Below are 17,103 nucleotides of genomic sequence, written 5' to 3' on the forward strand. Positions count from 1 at the left end.
CGTCCGTCCCCCAAAATTTGTCCCATTTCACTTTTATCATTTTTGGGAGTGAGTCACATATTCCACCAACTCATTCCTACTCACATTTTATTATAAAACTAATATATAAAAGTAGGTCTCACAATCCACTAACTTTTTCAACTCACTTTCCATTATATTTCTTAAAACCCGTGCTCGGTCAAACTGGGACGAATTTTGGGGGACGGAGGTAGTAAATAAAATGGCAAAATGCAGTGCCACAACTTGAGGAGTAAGATTGAGTTTACTATTTAAATCACATGAACGAAATATAGAAAGTCAGATACAAATGAAAGAACGTGTCTACAATTTACAAATTCTTATGTTACAAAATACAGTTATATTTAGAATAATGTAATTGCAGTGTATAATTAATTAATATTGGAAAAGTACGACGTCGTCGAGTTGCCGAATAAATTCAATCACTCCACGCCAAATGTCGGTGGCCGCCCCCACATACTTTTCTCTCACGCGCATAATGCCTTTACACACGTTTACACCAAAATTTAGGGGAATATTTTTCCATCTTTGATAAAATGTCTCATTTTAATTTTAAAATTGATATGTTTACAATTTTTAATTTTATTTACTTTTTCCATTTTGGATAAGTATGCCTTAATTTTACTAAATTGTGATACTCACCTTCTAATATAAAATTAATAGTTCGAAATGAAACACTACTCAAGTAGCAAAGAACAATGAAATATATCTAATTTATCTTTCGTTATTCTCTCTTTCATCTCAATAAACACAACTTTTTATAGTACTACTAAAATATGAGACACAAGTAACGTGAGACTGAGAAAATATGCAAACATGAAACTTTCCACTCGTATAAATATCATTTCACTAACACGTTTCGTAAAACTCAGTCAAACGACACTATAAACAAAAGATGGATGGAGTATTTATTTCATATTGTTTCACCGAGTCTTGGTTAAAAAAAGAGAACTATATTCAAGTGTAAAATCGCCAAAGCAAGTAGTATAAATTAGGTCCAGGAGAAATATATATATATATATATATATATATATATATATATATATATATATATATATATATATATATATATATATATGGTCATGATCTATGGCAAACACCTCTTAACCATATAACTAGAGAACAAATAATAGCCACAAGATCAAAAAAATCAAGGGCTAGTATTAATTTTTGAATTTAATGAGATATTAGTTCCCTCAATCACAAATTTACTCCACAATAATAAGGCGGGGGTATAATGGTCATTGCACATCCAAAATTAGATTACATCATTGGCATTTGAAAAAGAAACCGCATTCTTCTCTTCTCCTCCTCTTCCTTCTTCTGCAAAATAGTTCTCAGCTCTCCTACCGCCGATTCGTCCGATTGAAGAGGAATTCGATTGGAAATTATCAATATTTTCGCGATTCAAGTGACTCTCTTTCCCCGACGAAGGAATCTGCATCGGTGTCTCCAATCATCACTCTTCCAGCGGCCAACAACACCGCCACCGTCAACAAGGCGGCGGCGGCGCTCCGGAAGGAGCTCATCGCGGTGATCAAGGAGAAGAAGGAGGCGATGGCCAAGGGCGGGCCGCTCTACGACATCTTGTCGCACATGATCGTGGCATCTGACCCCGAGCGGGAACACACAGATCTATGATATAATTTAGCCTGCATTTCCCAATTTATCTTCTGTTTTTCTTAGTTTTGATTTCCTTTAATTAGGGAATTAACATTAGGTGATAAGCTATCGTTGCAATTTTTATGATGGGATGTAGTGTAGTATTTGAATTTTGTGAGATTTTAGCTATGCATTTCAGATGTAGCCCCTTTCTGTTTCTTCTTGCTCTGATCTAATTATAATATCAATGTTGAATTGTCCCAAAAATAATCATGCTAAGAGTGAAGAGTGAAGTAAAATCATGCTAAGAGTGATGTGTTTTGTAAACAAGAGTGAAGTAAAATCAGAACAAGAGTGATGTGTTTTGTGAACAAGAGTGAAGTAAAATCAGAACAAGAGTGAAGTGAAATCAGAACAAGAGTGATGTGTTTTGTGAACAAGAGTGAAGTGAAATCAGAACAAGAGTGATGTGTTTTGTGAACAAGAGTGAAGTGAAATCAGAACAAGAGTGATGTGTTTTGTGAACAAGAGTGAAGTAAAATCAGAACAAGAGTGAAGTGAAATCAGAACAAGAGTGATGTGTTTTGTGAACAAGAGTGAAGTGAAATCAGAACAAGAGTGATGTGTTTTGTGAACAAGAGTGAAGTGAAATCAGAACAAGAGTGATGTGTTTTGTGAACAAGAGTGAAGTAAAATCAGAACAAGAGTGATGTTTTGTAAACAAGAGTGAAGTAAAATCACAAGATACATCAGTAACATTAAACGTAGACGGAAACTAACTATATCGAAGACGAATCTTAGAGCCTACAGCCACCGCGCCCCGCTCTTGTTCCGAAACTCCGCTTCTCTTCTACGGCAGCTCATCGTTGCGTCTCCTTACCCGCCGACGCTGATTCCGGTGAGTCTGACGTAGAGGTAGGTTTTGATTTGGGGTTTTTTCAGCATTGGCGCGACGATTGAATCCGCCAACAGCCCCTCCGCCCTGATCGCCTTTGCCAGCTCCCCCACCGCCGCCAGTATCCTCTCCGGCGCCACCCCCAACTCAGAATTACGATTTGGAAGAAGAAAGGATCGCAGATTTGGAAGATTTCGCGTAATTTGATCGCATGTTTTAATTCAGAAAGTAATTTCCAAAATTACCCTCAGCATATTTTCTATAATTAAAATAAATAATATTTGTTCCATTAAGATGTGTGGCTGAGATTTGTTCTCTAGTTATACACTTAAGATTAGTTATACATTGATCACTACCCTCTATATATATATATATATATATATATATATAAATGATCAAAGCCCATTATTAACTACACTAAAATCTCAAGCCGATTCTACAGATATTAGTGTTGTTATTTAGATATTTTAATTAAAATTAAATCTTCTGTAAGCAACAAGCAGCTGCATGGGGTGAATCCACATGATTTATCTATAAATCTGAAAGTAATTAAGAAAACCATATATAAATTAATTTCATATTAACTTAACCTACATCAGTTAACAAAACTCCATGGAGAGAACAATATAATTTCCCAAAGTCCCCATAACTTTTCATAACAACAATTTTTTTAATTATTCAATTTTGAATCCAAAAGCAATCTAAAGGTAGAGCCCAGACACCAACTAAATATAAACAACCACAGGATGATAATATTAACAACTAGTTTACTGCAGACATTTGTTAATCATCCAATAAGCATCTCGATATAATCAGTGGTAGAAAGAATACGAACCGACATCATCCAACCAGCGAATTCATATCAAATCTCACATTACCAAAATCGGTTCACGAAAACTGTGACTGGGTTAGAAAGAAACGTCATGAGACCTCGAAAACTCACAATTCACTGAAGCAATATGAAAGTGGCGAAAAAGGCTAGCAGAGCAGCATTTAAGTAAACGACGTGGTCACTTGGGAAGGACTCCTTCAGGAACATCCCAGTTATCATCATCGTCTTCCTTCTTGCTCTTCGAAACCTCTGGCTTGTCTTGTGTCGCGAATCCTGCTTGAGGTCGTCTGTAGATTATTCATGAAAAGAATATGATCAAGAAACATGGTTTCAGTATTTGCTTGAGTCTGCAATGAATCATCTTCAAATTCACAGAAATGCAAACATTGTGATCACTATGGAAGGTTCATAGAAAGTTATCATGTAACAGATGTAAGATCACTGAATACAAGCTGATTGTGCTAGCATGCAATGAACAAAAATCCCATCAATCTAATCCATTTATGAAAATATTCTAGGAATTCCAACAAATAAGCATCTATAGACATGCACTAAGGTCTAAGCTCTGAGCAACAGGAGGGCCATTTAAAATATCATGATGTCTTTCTTGTGTGAGGTTGTCTGATTTAAATTTACCATAAAAGAACTTGATCAAGGAATGTGGTGGAAAACTTTATGAAAAACTATACTGAATTATCATAGAAATTAGAATACACAAGCACTCAAGCAGGTTCACTTGGGAGCACAGAATCGAGTATTGAACATAAGACTACATCCATATTATCACAATAACGAAATGAAAGCCAATAAATGTACATCTAAAGCCATGCCAATTTGAACAAAAACATAGCAGGTTCACTTGTGGCTACATAATCGAGCATTGAATGTAAAACGACATCCATCTTATCACACTAATGAAAATGAAAACCAGTAAATGTGCATCTAAATTCTAAAGCCATGCCAATTTCAACAAAAGTCCATTGTAGTTTAAGACTTCAAAGCTTTGAGTTGACAGGGACAGTCGCCATCCACCAACCTCGGTGAACAACAACTCAGAAGAAACTTAAGAGTTCTAATTTCTAAACCCTTTGTAGCTTTCTGTGCACAAAAGCAAAGTCCCAGACTCTGAGTTCAACCGTGGATGATATGCAGATTGAGCTACAACAGGCACAATTAGACACAGTACGTCCAGAAAAAGGTCAGGATACTCAATCCACTAATAATAGAGTATATTATCAAAACATTATTCGGATGAAGTAAAACAATTCTCTTAAAACCACTAAATTTTCAGTGTCCAAAGAAGCATGTGCTTAATCTGCCTACACCAATACTTAATTTGGATGATCAATTAGATCTCTCTCACTCTCACAGACACACAGTCACAAATTCTAAACTACATATGTTATACATACAAAACGGTGGAGAGAAACACCATACACCTCTTCATTCTCATATTGTATACTCGAGCATCAACTACAACTGCATATACATCTTTCTCAAGTTTGCAAGCTACAATAGAATAATTCACTAACTAGTCAATTACCACTGATTTTTCTTCTAATTCAATTATACTCAATCGATCCTCATCAAGCACTCACGAATTCCAGAAACATAAGAGAAATAGAAACATAGCAAATAGCAGAGCGCAAACAGCAAATATGAGAGTGAGAGTGAAAGAGAGAGACCTGCGACGGTTGCGCTTGGCAGTCTCTCGCTTCTTCCGCTTCTTCTCCTCCTGCTTGTTCTCGAAGAACCGGCGGCGCTTGCACTCCTGGATGAGTCCGACGCGCATCACCTCCCTCTTGAACCGGCCGAGCAGCTTCTCCTCCGGTTCGTTGTCGTCCACGATCACCTGCACATTGTACGCGGATCGGAAGAACATCGTGTTCGCGTAGGCGAGCGAGGGGCACACCACCGCCGCAACGTCGGCCGAGTACGAAGACCGCGACTGCGCCTCATTGGAATGCACCAGCGGTTCCCACCCTGGACGCGTGTCAGACGCGGCGGAGAGGGGACGCGGCGGGAGTTTCAGAGCTCGAGAGGGTGGTGGTGGCTTTGAGGGGTTGAAGAGAGAGAAGAGATTGGCTAAGGATGAGGTCGCCATGGATGAAATCTAGGGCTCTTTAATTTGGATAAGTAATAATAATAAATATTTCGAAAATGGGCCAGTGGCCCAAATATTGAAGTATCATATTTCAAAACGTTTTAACCATTAAATTGTATATTTTGATACTTTAACGGTTGTCAAACACCCCTAATTCTCTCCAAGCAATTTTTTGCTGAAGCATTCCCGCCGATTCATCTCGCCGCCGCCCGCCGCAATGACACCACGTCACCCGTGACGGGACCAGAAATTTTAAGAAGCCGGGGCTGAAATTTAGTAAGACAGTGCAGCGCCAACACCCTTCTAGTTCTTCTGTCCCATTAAAAATGAAACATTTTCCTTTTTAGATTTTCCCATTGAAAATGAAAAGTTTCCTTAAATAGAAATAACTCTATCTCTACTTTTTCATCTCTTTTACTTTTTACCCTCTCTTCATTTACTCATAAAACAATACTACATAAAATTCTGTGCCAATTCTCAAATGTTTCATACTATTTAATAGGACGAAGGGAATATTTAGAACTTCTTTCTGAGACGAGACCCATTTTAAACCAACACGCTTTTTCTTTTGATTTCTCTTTTATTTTAATAAATTTGTATTAAATTTTATGTTATTTCAAAAATGCATATTTTAAAATAAAAGGAGTAATAATTTTTTTATACAGATACATAAAAATTGTGGTATTGCAAGAGTATTGCAAAATGATATTAAGAAACTATAAGTAATTCGTGTATAAACTTTCTAGCATAAATGATAGATACAAGTCACATTTAGAATTATCATTTTAATTGAAGATATGTACATATAGTGAATAAAATACTTAAAAAATAAAAATACCCCTTAAATGCACAAAAAGACAAAAATAATTACTAGGACAGTACTCTCTTTCCTCCGCCCATTTCACCCTCATTTATCTCTCTCTCCTCTACGCCCAATCTCCCCCCTTTTCAACCTTTCCAGTCCTAAATTCCTCTGTATACATGGTCGGACGGTTCCAGCAAGCCCCCGCTCAAGCGGGGGCTTGGCCTATGCTGGTTCCGTCAGTGCACGTCACCACCTAAAGGGTGGTGTCCGTGGTGAAGCTATGATGAAGGGTTGGGTACGGCAAAACTCTAGTCATAGCCTCACCAGTGATACGCCAAGGGGAATCGAGTGGGGTTGTGGGACATATGAAACTCTACTCATACTTCAAATCTTCTTGCTACTTGCTAAATCATGCATTAATTTATCGTAATTTACAATTTTATCTTATATTTGACACGTTTCAATAGTGTCTTCATTTTTTATTTGATATGAATTGGAATTTTTTTTTGAATTTTTTATCACTCAAAGTTTAAAAAAACACATACAAAATAGTGTTCATTCCAGTACTCCATTAACCTCACTTCAAACATATTAGTATTTAATTAATAATGATTTAGGGTCAAGCTGTTTCCCCATTGTATAAGTGCAGTTAATTAGTTTATTAGTTCCAATTTATTTTTTGGATGATGATAGAGTATAATTGTCATAAGCTCACCACATACAAATATAATCCCATACAAATGGAGAATGAGTGGAGTGGGGATCCAGCCCATTTGTGATCTTAAGTATAATATTAAAATAAACATTATAAAGATGAAAACACTACTTTACTACAAAAGTATTCATATTTATATGGAAATGATTTTAAATGCTCATACATACGTAATGTCTTACGTCACAAATGATGACAAAATAATACCGTGACGCTAATGCTTAAATCTCGAAGGGTTTGAATTTAAGATAATATGCAACTATGCATGTTTATATTAGTATAAAAATAGATATATTATAAAAAAATATTACTTTTGGTCAAACTTATGATTAGTCCAATAATTTATTTTAATATTTTCTTAACTTTTCACTGAGTTCAATTTGGTGAAATTGTATGTAACGTGATATTCAAAAAATTCTACAAAAATAAGATCATCGCTTATGTATTTTTATCACGTTTGTCACCACTCTTAGCAAATAGCTCAACTACTTCATCAATTTAAAACACATATGCATCAAATTAACAATACAGAGTACTTCATTACAAATAGAAAATCATAATCTCAATTCATGAGACGATTCTTAAATTTATATATGGAGCATATAGACAAACAAGTCGATATGATCCTATGAGAGCCACATGATAAATTTCAATATACATATAGATTAGTTTTATGCCAACTTTTTAATGAATACGTAAAAATAAATTTAAAAGTCGCATGTCAATGAACTCGAATTTGATGTATCTTTTGCGTAGGAACTAACCACTCATCATTAGACCAACACACAGTTGACTTGTAATGCGATTATCGACTTATGACACAATTCTCAAAAGTATATACAAGCACATAAACAACCAAGTCCATATGATAAGAGGAGAGCTGATACATCAATTGTACACTATCTTTTTTTAAAAAATTAATGGATAAGTAAACAAAAATTAGTTGTTTGGTGATAAAATTGAGTTCAAGACTTTTTTTGACTTTGGTACTTTCATATCAACTCTTGTTAAAGAAAAATGAGGACAAAAAACTAAATAAATCAAAATATGAAACATGAACGGTCGTATTTTCCATTCCAGTGAACTAAATCCGTGGGCAATTGGGCTTAAAGTTAAAAGGGTGACAAAGTTAGGCCTAGTTCCATATTTGGACTGTACTTATATAAATTTATAATTGATGTTAATTTATTTAGGACAAGGCAAATGCAATGCCACGCTATTGTGACAGTGAAACTCGAATTTTATTACAAGGAGTGAAAAAGGAAACGCAAAATCCACCAACTAATGAGAGTGGAGACACATCGCATAAAGTGTTAAGATTAAATTAAGATAATATTATCGAACACTATCAAGTGGTAAAAACAAATTATCCAATCATATTTCCACTTCCTATTGCTTCAATATTACTAGCTTCTTTGATACGATTGTTTCTTATTTACCAACACTCTTCTATTTTTTTATTCCAGTAAAAGAACATGGAGTATTAATATTTTGTATAATTAACTTACAACATTAACCTCGCATTAAAAAGTGCTTCATATTGAAGATATCTGTAGAGTTTTACTTCATGGAGCAATTTACTACTCAACTCTCAAGTGCCACTAATATAAAATGACTTAATTTATGTAGTATTACTTTTTTTTTAATCTTGTTTAATAAAATTTCATCACTCATTAATTTTATTTTCTTTTATTTTTTTGCATTCATTTGTCTACTTTCTTTCACTTTTCATTGTGAATCTTACTCTACTTAAATCATTAAATAAGTTTTAATTATTAAATTTTGTGTTTAAAAAAAACGTGGCAGCGAAAAATTGCAGGAGTATGAAAGAGAGATCATATGCTAATGAATCTTTGCCATTATTGCAAAAAATACTCCCTTCGTCTCTAAAGAAATAGACAACATTTGTAACAGTCGAAAAGAGGATTCCTCAGTTCTTTCTCTCATTCAAACACTTTATTGTGAAATACCAGATTGGCCCGTTATGCCATAAATTCCTCCATATTCTGCTGAGTACGATTCGACAATGCTCATTGAATAAGCAATTCAATAAGAGAGCTCGGATCGAATCGGTATTGATATACCGACCTGCACCCACCCCAGAGTATATGCTTCAACAGGAATCACACAAGGGTAGATTAGAAACCTCTGGTAAAATGCCCGCCCGTCACCCAGCGGATTAACACGAGGTTTAATACTTAATTGGTAAAATAAGAGAGATAAAAAAGAAAAATTATTGGAATATTGTAATGGAGAATCAGATCCATCTCATAAAAAACCCTTTTTTAAATAGAATTAATTTATTTTTATGAGACAAGCTAAAATGATAAATAATTATATGATCTATATTTAAGGGGAGGGAAAAACAAATGTATCATTGCACATATGCAGGCCAAATGCGGTATGATTATGAAAGCTCAAAGAAATGAACAATGAAAAAACATGCTTTCACACACAAATACTGATACACAACCAAGTCAGCACACTCCACTCTCTCTATTCTTTCGGTTTTTCACTTTCAATCACTCTGCTTTGTGCAGAGCCAAAAAATAAAAACAAAAGAGTAAAAATGCTTTTGAGAAATTTGAAGAACACATATTTTAATCCCTTTCGGCGAATGGGGTTTGTTCCATTACTAAGAAGAATCCACCATCTCTTCCTCCTTCCCATTATTTTATACCTTTACTTGCTCAATGCTCGCACCTTATTTCCAATTTTCTATATATACATACACTTTTTCTGTATGTATATACTGGCACTTGTATTTTCCCTTTTCAGGGCTTCCAGAGTCACTTGATTACTCATGTGAGCTCTAGCTTTTGTGCAGCATTCTTGAATTTTTGGGGTATGTTCTTCTTTTCTTCTTTAAAAAACAATTTATTTGTAATATATGTTAAGTATTTCCTGTTTATGTAAATATGTGTATGAATATGGCTTATAGTTGTTCATGTAAATACTAGTATGGCATGGTTTGATGTTTTTTATTTATGCATCCTGATATTTCTAGTGATTGCTTATTCAAGTTCATAAAAGAAATGGTCAAGTTCTTGAATTATTACTTCATCATAAATTGTTAAATGAAGCATATAGTATTTAGCTGGAGTTTGATGTTTAGATCAAGACAGCTTCTGAATTTGGATAAATGGACTCTAAAATGTTGATTGTGGGGATCAAGATTTAATCTTTCCCCATTTGTTTTAGAGTAAGTTGCTTCTGAATTTGGACAAATGGACTAATAATCATTAAATGAAGCATATTTTTAGCTGCAGTATGATGCTGACTGCGGAGATTAAGATATAATATTTCCCCATTCGTTTTGGAATAAAGTTGCTTGAATTTGGATATGTAGTGATTAAATGAAGCATATTTTTAGCTGCAGTTTGATGTTGAGATCAAGATTTAATCTTTACCCGTTTGTTTTGGAGTGAAGTAGCTTATGAATTTGGATAAATATGGATAATTAACTGTAATTTTTTCCATTTGTTTTGGAATAAGCCAACTTCTGAATTTGGATAAATGAACTGTAAAACGAAGCATTTTAAGCAGCAGTTTGATGTTGAGATCAAGATTTAGTCTTTCCTCATTTGTTTTGTAGTGAAGTTTCTTCTGAATTTGGATAAATGGATGATTTAAAGCATAGTTTTAGCTGCAGTATGATGTTGAGACTAAGATTTAATATTTCCCATTTGTTTTGGAGGAAAGCTTATTCTAAATTTGGATAAATGGACTCTAAAATGAAACATTTTGTAGCTGCAGTTAGATATTAAGATCAAGATTTTGATCTTCTCCCCTTTGTTTTGGATGAAAGCTTCTTCTGAATTTGAATAGAGTGATGCTATCTCTCACTATGCTTCTTTATCTTGAACCCTTTCATCTTGTCCAAGTATATAGTTGAACAAAAATGTTCGTATTCGTATATTGTTCTAATTCAATCTTCGTTTCGAGTAGATGAAGCTCTGGAAAATTTTTGGTATTGGAATTGTTACATCAATGGCTGTAGGGAACAACATAGCTGATGAGGAGGAAGATGAGCACGATATCCGGGCTGGCGATCACCACTGGCTCGACTTGAACTTCAGCTACAACGACTGGATCACCCTCGGTCCATCCGGTCCGAAGAGGATCAGGATGCCCGAGAGCGAAGTCAGCCTTGTTTCTGGCGGTTCAACCAGTGAAGAATCTCAGGATGCAGATTATGTAAGCGTTCCGTCTCTTAGCCACGAGGTCGAGAATCTGATCTTCGCCAGATTCCCGCGGTCCGAGCTTTGGAAGACGAGCTTCATCAACAAAAGGTGCTGGGCTCTTGCGAGGAGTGGGGAGCTTTACAAGATCAGGAAGGAGATAGGCGTGTATTCGCCCTCCGTGCTCATGTACGCCTCGGGACAGAGCACTTGGTGGGAGTTCGACCGGGAGTTTAGGTCGTGTAGGAGGCTCCCTTTCTTCCCTTCGGACCCTTCCTTCCTTAATGGGGACAAGGAGACGCTCTGCGCTAGCACACACATGCTTGTCTCGGGGAACGAGATGGGGGATCTCGTGATTTGGAGGTACGAGCTAGCTAAGAACGAGTGGTGCAAAGGGCCATCGATGATCACACCAAGATGCTTGTTTGCATCGGCTACTTGTGGTAGCTACGCTTATGTGGCCGGTGGGATGGCTGCAGGGCTGAATGCTGAGGTGTTCGATGTTGCAGAAAGATACACACCTGAAAATGGCTCGTGGGAGCCGCTCCCTAGTATGAGGAAGCGTCGACAGCTCTGCGCTGGCTGCTACATGGATGGGAAATTCTACGTGATCGGGGGGAGGGACGGGGATGTGGAGCTTACTTGTGGCGAGTTCTTCGATGAGGCGAGGAACACGTGGGAGCTGATCCCCGACATGCTTAAGGATGACCCGGTGCAGTCGTCCCACTCCCCGCCCCTCGTTGCTGTGGTCAACAATGAGCTCTACTCGCTGGAGTCTTCGTCGAACCACCTGAAGATGTACCTGAAGGAGAGCAACACGTGGAAGCAGCTAGGGCAGGTCCCGGTGAGGGCCGACTGCCACAGGGGTTGGGGAGTCGCGTTCAAGTCCTTGGGAGACGAGCTACTCGTGATAGGGGCGTCCGCTGCCTCTGGCAATCGGGTGGCTGTGTACACGTGCTGTCCGAGCTCAGCTGAGTCGGGCGAGCTGAGGTGGAGGGCTTTGGACAGTGGGAGCAACTGCCTTACCAACTTCATCCTAAATTGTTGTGTTATGGTTGCTTGAAAAATGGGTGGTTTTTGTGGTGGTGATGTGATCTTTTTTTCCTTGCTATTGTAGATGTCGATGTTGTATTTCTGTGTTTTGTGTGTTTTTATTATGTTAAGTGTTTGATCAAGAATTGCTGGGATTGGTGCCTTCTAGTTTTGTTTTGTAATGTTATAAAAATGTCTAGTAATTTATACGTGGGAATTAAATCCTTTTTCCTGTTACAAGGGATTCAAGCAATACATTCTAAACATCCATCTTTATCTAGTAGCTGAGCTAGGATTTTGATGATGGGGTTAAAGTTTAGGAACAAGACATATAGATATGTAATGAGAAAGAAATAATTAGAGTATTAGTGATAGAAACAAGAATTATGTATGTTGATTATCGTTAATAGGCAACGTCGAAAGAGCCACTCCTGTCGAGTAAGCTTCATAATACCAAATAAGTTATGGATGGAGAGTAATATTTTTTTCAATTTATCCATGACATTTACTAGTAATTTGAACTTTTGTAATATTATATAAAAGCATAAACATAAAATGCAAGATAAAATATACTCCATATATGGATTAAGAAAATGCCAGAAAAAAACAAATTGAGGAAAACTGAAAAACAAGGGTTAATGATAATCATATTAATTTATAGTACTATATACTATTAATATTTTTTTGTATAAAACCTATGGTGCAGAGAGAAAGAAACGACGTATGCATGCCGATTGGATAGCAAAGCAATTACGACGGCAAAAATAGATGGCAAGTACCGTGACACTCTACCAATCTACTCCCTCCTTAAATGAGTTAAATGGAAAGATGAGATCATTGAATAAAATAGAAGAGAAAAGAGAAAATAAAAATTAAATCTGATTAAAATATAAAATGAATCTATTAACTTTGAATATTCCGAAAAGAAATAAAAATCAATTAATTATTAACCGAAGTACTCCGTATTTAAAAAATTACATTATTATTTTGATAATTGTTTTAGAAAACACAAGAAAGAGTTCGTAATTAAAAGGTGGACGGGCCATGCTTGCTCTTCAATTCGAATTTTGTTCGGGCCCGGCCCATCAGATTTAAAGCTCGTCGTATGAGAAGACCATCAGAAAACTGATGAACTCGAAGTCGCTAACTCGCCGAGCTATCAGAAACGGCGCGTGTGAAGCCGAATTCATCAATACGAGCCCTAGTTCTTCGTGTAAGATCTCTTCTCTGAGCTTTAATTGAACGTACTTTGTGTTGATTTTATAAATGCGGAACAGCTAAGACAGCGTAGGTTGAATTGGAAAAGTGTCATCTGTAATTATCAAAGATGAATTGTTTTGTTTTCTGGTTAAGCTCCTTCGGTTCGAAGAAGTAATTCTTATGCGATCCAGCTGCTTTTCTTCCGTTTTAGTCGTTTTCTGTAGGATTGATGTGTAATTTCCATGAGTTTTGCGGGATTTAGGGTTGCTGAAACACATTGCCTTGTTTATACTGGTTACTATGATGTGAATTCTCCTTAATTGTGTTTATTGCACTCATTGTAGCTTGATTTATCTGATGCGCGTGTGAGTGAGCTGTGTGTGCAGTTGTTTCTTGTGATGATTGGACTACTTGATTTCTGAATCACTTATCGCTGAAAATCAGGAAGGCTTCTGGAAATGCTTTGGTAAAACTACGGATTCACTTGGTTTTACCGTCTGCACGTAGATATAGCCATGGCCGCGAATAACAACAATCTTCAAAAGAACATTGGGGGTTCGTCTCCTTTTGGGAATTCTATGCCTGTGAATCCATCACTGCAGCAGCAATTGGGGTCTGGTTTCCCAGGCCAGTTTCAGTTTTCCGAAGCTCAGGCTCAAGCGCTTGCTCAGGCTCAGTCGAAGGCACAGGTGCAAGCTCAGGTGCAGGCTCATGCCCATGCTCAAATGATGGCAGCTCACGCGCACCTGCAAGCTCAGTTACAAGCTGCTCAGGGGCTTGCTTTCAACCAGGCACATCCTGGAGGAATGGGGAGTTTGGGTTCACAATCTCCTTCTCTTTCAGGAGCTGGAAGCATGGGAGCCAAACGCTTCCCGCAAAAACCACCTGTTCGTCCACCGAGCTTTGTAACATCCAACGTGGCCTCTCCATTGCGGCCAATGGATGCCTCAGCTGCTGCTCGTAGGAAAAAGCAGAAGCTCCCAGAGAAACAGTTACACGAAAGAGTCGCAGCTATTTTGCCAGAGTCAGCTCTTTACACTCAGCTCCTTGAGTTTGAGTCTCGAGTAGATGCTGCCTTGACAAGGAAGAAAATTGATATCCAAGATGCCCTAAAAACACCAACTTACCTTCAGAAAACCCTCCGTATATATGTCTTCAACACTTTTGCTAATCAGATCCGCACCATTCCTAAGAAACCAAATGCGGAGCCACCTACATGGACTCTTAAGATCATAGGGAGGATTTTGGAGGAGGGAATGGACGCCGACCAGGCAGCAATGATGCAGAAAGCAAACCCTTCGTATCCAAAGTTCTCCACATTTTTCAAGAGAGTTACCATCACCCTCGACCAGAAAATATACCCTGATAACCATTTAATTATATGGGATAGTGCTCGTTCACCTGCTCCTCACGAAGGTTTTGAGGTCAAGAGGAAAGGAGACCAAGAATTTACTGCAAGCATAAGACTAGAAATGAATTATATGCCCGAGAAGTTTAAACTTTCAGCACCTTTGACAGAGCTTTTAGGTATTGAGGTTGATACTCGTTCCAGAATTATGGCTGCAATATGGCATTATGTTAAGGCTCGAAAGTTGCAGTGCCCAGATGACCCCTCTTCTTTCAACTGTGATCCGCCACTTCAAAGAGTCTTTGGGGAAGGCAAAGTCAAGTTCACAGCAGTCACACAAAAAATTACGCCCCATCTGTTTCCTCCACAGCCCATACATCTGGAGCATAGGATAAAACTTTCAGGTAATAGTCCTGTCGGAACTGCATGTTATGATGTATTGGTCGATGTACCCTTCCCGATACAGAGAGAATTGAATGCTTTGTTGGCCAATACTGAAAAGACAAAAGAGATAGATGCTTGTGACGAAGCAATTTGTGCTGCAATAAGAAAGATCCATGAGCACCGAAGGAGAAGGGCATTCTTCCTTGGATTTAGTCAGTCGCCTGTAGAGTTTATTAATGCTCTTGTAGATTCTCAAAACAAGGATCTGAAGCTTGTGTCTGGAGAAGGTAGTCGCAATGCAGAAAAAGAGCGCCGTTCAGAATTCTACAACCAACCATGGTATGGTTTATATTTGCATTTACACGTTCACTTGAACATCGTGGTGTTTTTAATATTATCAGCCCAAAACTATTGAATGAATGTGACATGTGTGTGGTCATATCTGATCTTAAAACTAGTTAACGCAAGAATCAAATTGTTATAACTTGAAGTACTTATTTAAGTTCAATGGGCATTTTGGTCATGTTTTTCCAGATCTTGTTTCCAAATCAGAGCTTTTTACTTACATTTATGTAATATTTCGCCTGGTATTTGCCAGCGATTCAAAGGATTTTAAATGTGTTGAAATGCTCCTCCTTGACAGGGTTGAAGATGCTGTCATTCGCTACCTCAACCGAAAGTTACCAGCAGATGCCTCTGGCCACACCTAGCTCAGCAGCAACGGCACAACTTGCTAGTGAGTACTACGATGCAGTTGCATAACTGCTCTAGCTTTATTATTCGTGGAACGTCACATATGCATCACAATCCAAAGGAAGAATGCTGATTTGGGCATAGAAAAACGGGCATTCAGACTATCTTGCTTTGCTGGTTTGGTTTCATAAGTCCCCATTGACTGTGCTAGTTATAGTTGTGCTCTACTTTGTAGTTATACTTCCATGGAAAATGTGTAGTAGCCGCAGCCTAGATAGAAACCTGTTTATTCACTTTCGTTTCTCGGCAACCAACTCAATTTTATGTGTATGGAATATTATGAGTCCTGGTTGGTGTGATTTTACTTGAGCTATAATTTTATCTTAAAATAAATTAGGCAACATATGTGTACGTGTATTTTTTTTTCATATTACTCTATTTTGTCATTGATACTATTGTGAAGCATGGGTAGTTTGAAATGAAATATAAACGATGTTTTATTAGGCTTCTTGCTATTAGGGCATCCACTATAAGGCGAACACTTTCAATAGCCCCGCCCGCCCCCTTTATTGTCCACAGTCCCAGTTTATTTGTCCGCGCCCGCAAAAAAAGTGTCTGCAGCTATAGTGGACACTTATTAACCACTTTTCATTTTATTTCATTTTTCATTTATTTTAATTCAATTATAATTAAAATTATTGAACTATACGTAATTAGAAAAAAAACGGCTATAGTTAAATAAATTAAAATTAAACACTAAATTTTCATTGTATTAAAGTAATGAAAAAATTATACAACGAAAATTTAATCAATGGAAAATCACAATGTTCTTCACGTTGCGCCACCTCCCCTACGTGCCCAAACTTCTTCAATCAAATCGGCCTGGAGTGTGGTATGTGCTGTGCTCCTGCGCATATCAGTGAAACGTTGGAGCAAATATTCATTACTACGTGGTACACCCATCTGTATCGGTACGGAGGCAACACCGTGACTTGTACTTGCGCCATCTTCTGGTGCCCAACGCTCTGCAGTAAATCCTTCATCTTCTATTATCATATTGTGCAATATGATACATGTTAACATAATATTCGCGACATCGTCTTCGTGCCAAACTCGTGTCGGGTACCGTATAATGGCCCATCGCGCTTGGAGCACACCAAAAGCTCGGTCAACATCCTTCCTAGCAGCCTCTTGTTTTCGCGCAAAATATTGTTTCTGCGGTCCAACCGGTTGGCGAATTGTCTTGACGAATACGGGCCATCGAGGATATATCCCATATGCCAAATAGTATCCCCTA

The 17,103-nt window shown here is 37.5% G+C and overlaps 3 protein-coding genes across 4 annotated transcripts; 2 read left to right on the plus strand and 1 right to left on the minus strand.

The window, feature by feature from the left end:
* Window positions 1–3,245: 3,245 nt before the first annotated feature.
* Window positions 3,246–5,478, minus strand: LOC121767582 (30S ribosomal protein S21, chloroplastic-like). Its single transcript, XM_042163886.1, has 2 exons — window positions 5,033–5,478; window positions 3,246–3,634 (listed from the first exon to the last, which is right to left on the minus strand). The coding sequence occupies exons 1-2, from the start codon at window positions 5,449–5,451 to the stop codon at window positions 3,526–3,528; spliced, it is 528 nt and encodes a 175-aa protein (XP_042019820.1). The 5' UTR covers window positions 5,452–5,478; the 3' UTR covers window positions 3,246–3,525.
* Window positions 5,479–9,436: 3,958 nt separating this feature from the next.
* LOC121767591 (F-box/kelch-repeat protein At3g27150-like) lies at window positions 9,437–12,398 on the plus strand. The gene is made up of 2 exons (XM_042163898.1): window positions 9,437–9,813; window positions 10,917–12,398. Exon 2 carries the CDS (start codon window positions 10,917–10,919, stop codon window positions 12,210–12,212), a length of 1,296 nt encoding a protein of 431 aa, XP_042019832.1. The 5' UTR covers window positions 9,437–9,813; the 3' UTR covers window positions 12,213–12,398.
* An 861-nt stretch (window positions 12,399–13,259) lies between these two features.
* On the plus strand, window positions 13,260–16,207 carry LOC121793027 (SWI/SNF complex component SNF12 homolog). 2 transcript variants are annotated; one of them, XM_042191215.1, is made up of 3 exons: window positions 13,260–13,394; window positions 13,826–15,452; window positions 15,757–16,207. In XM_042191215.1, exons 2-3 carry the CDS (start codon window positions 13,897–13,899, stop codon window positions 15,821–15,823), a joined length of 1,623 nt encoding a protein of 540 aa, XP_042047149.1. In that variant the 5' UTR covers window positions 13,260–13,394; window positions 13,826–13,896; the 3' UTR covers window positions 15,824–16,207. The 2 variants fall into 2 exon arrangements, with proteins under 2 accessions (XP_042047149.1, XP_042047147.1); XM_042191213.1 differs by having other exon boundaries at window positions 13,267–13,394; window positions 13,768–15,452.
* The last annotated feature ends 896 nt before the right edge of the window (window positions 16,208–17,103 follow it).

This window comes from Salvia splendens, chromosome 2, assembly GCF_004379255.2.
Source record: "Salvia splendens isolate huo1 chromosome 2, SspV2, whole genome shotgun sequence".
NCBI classification, from domain to species: domain Eukaryota; kingdom Viridiplantae; phylum Streptophyta; class Magnoliopsida; order Lamiales; family Lamiaceae; genus Salvia; species Salvia splendens.

Bases quoted from the DNA above. Each gene is read 5' to 3' on its own strand.
- LOC121767582 (XM_042163886.1), bottom strand. From the start codon at position 5,451: ATGGCGACCTCATCCTTAGCCAATCTCTTCTCTCTCTTCAACCCCTCA. The intron at 3,635-5,032 runs GTCTCTCTCTTT...AATAATCTACAG, and splicing joins GCCAAGCGCAACCGTCGCAG to ACGACCTCAAGCAGGATTCG.
- LOC121767591 (XM_042163898.1), top strand. From the start codon at position 10,917: ATGAAGCTCTGGAAAATTTTTGGTATTGGAATTGTTACATCAATGGCT.
- LOC121793027 (XM_042191215.1), top strand. From the start codon at position 13,897: ATGGCCGCGAATAACAACAATCTTCAAAAGAACATTGGGGGTTCGTCT. The intron at 15,453-15,756 runs GTATGGTTTATA...CCTCCTTGACAG, and splicing joins GAATTCTACAACCAACCATG to GGTTGAAGATGCTGTCATTC.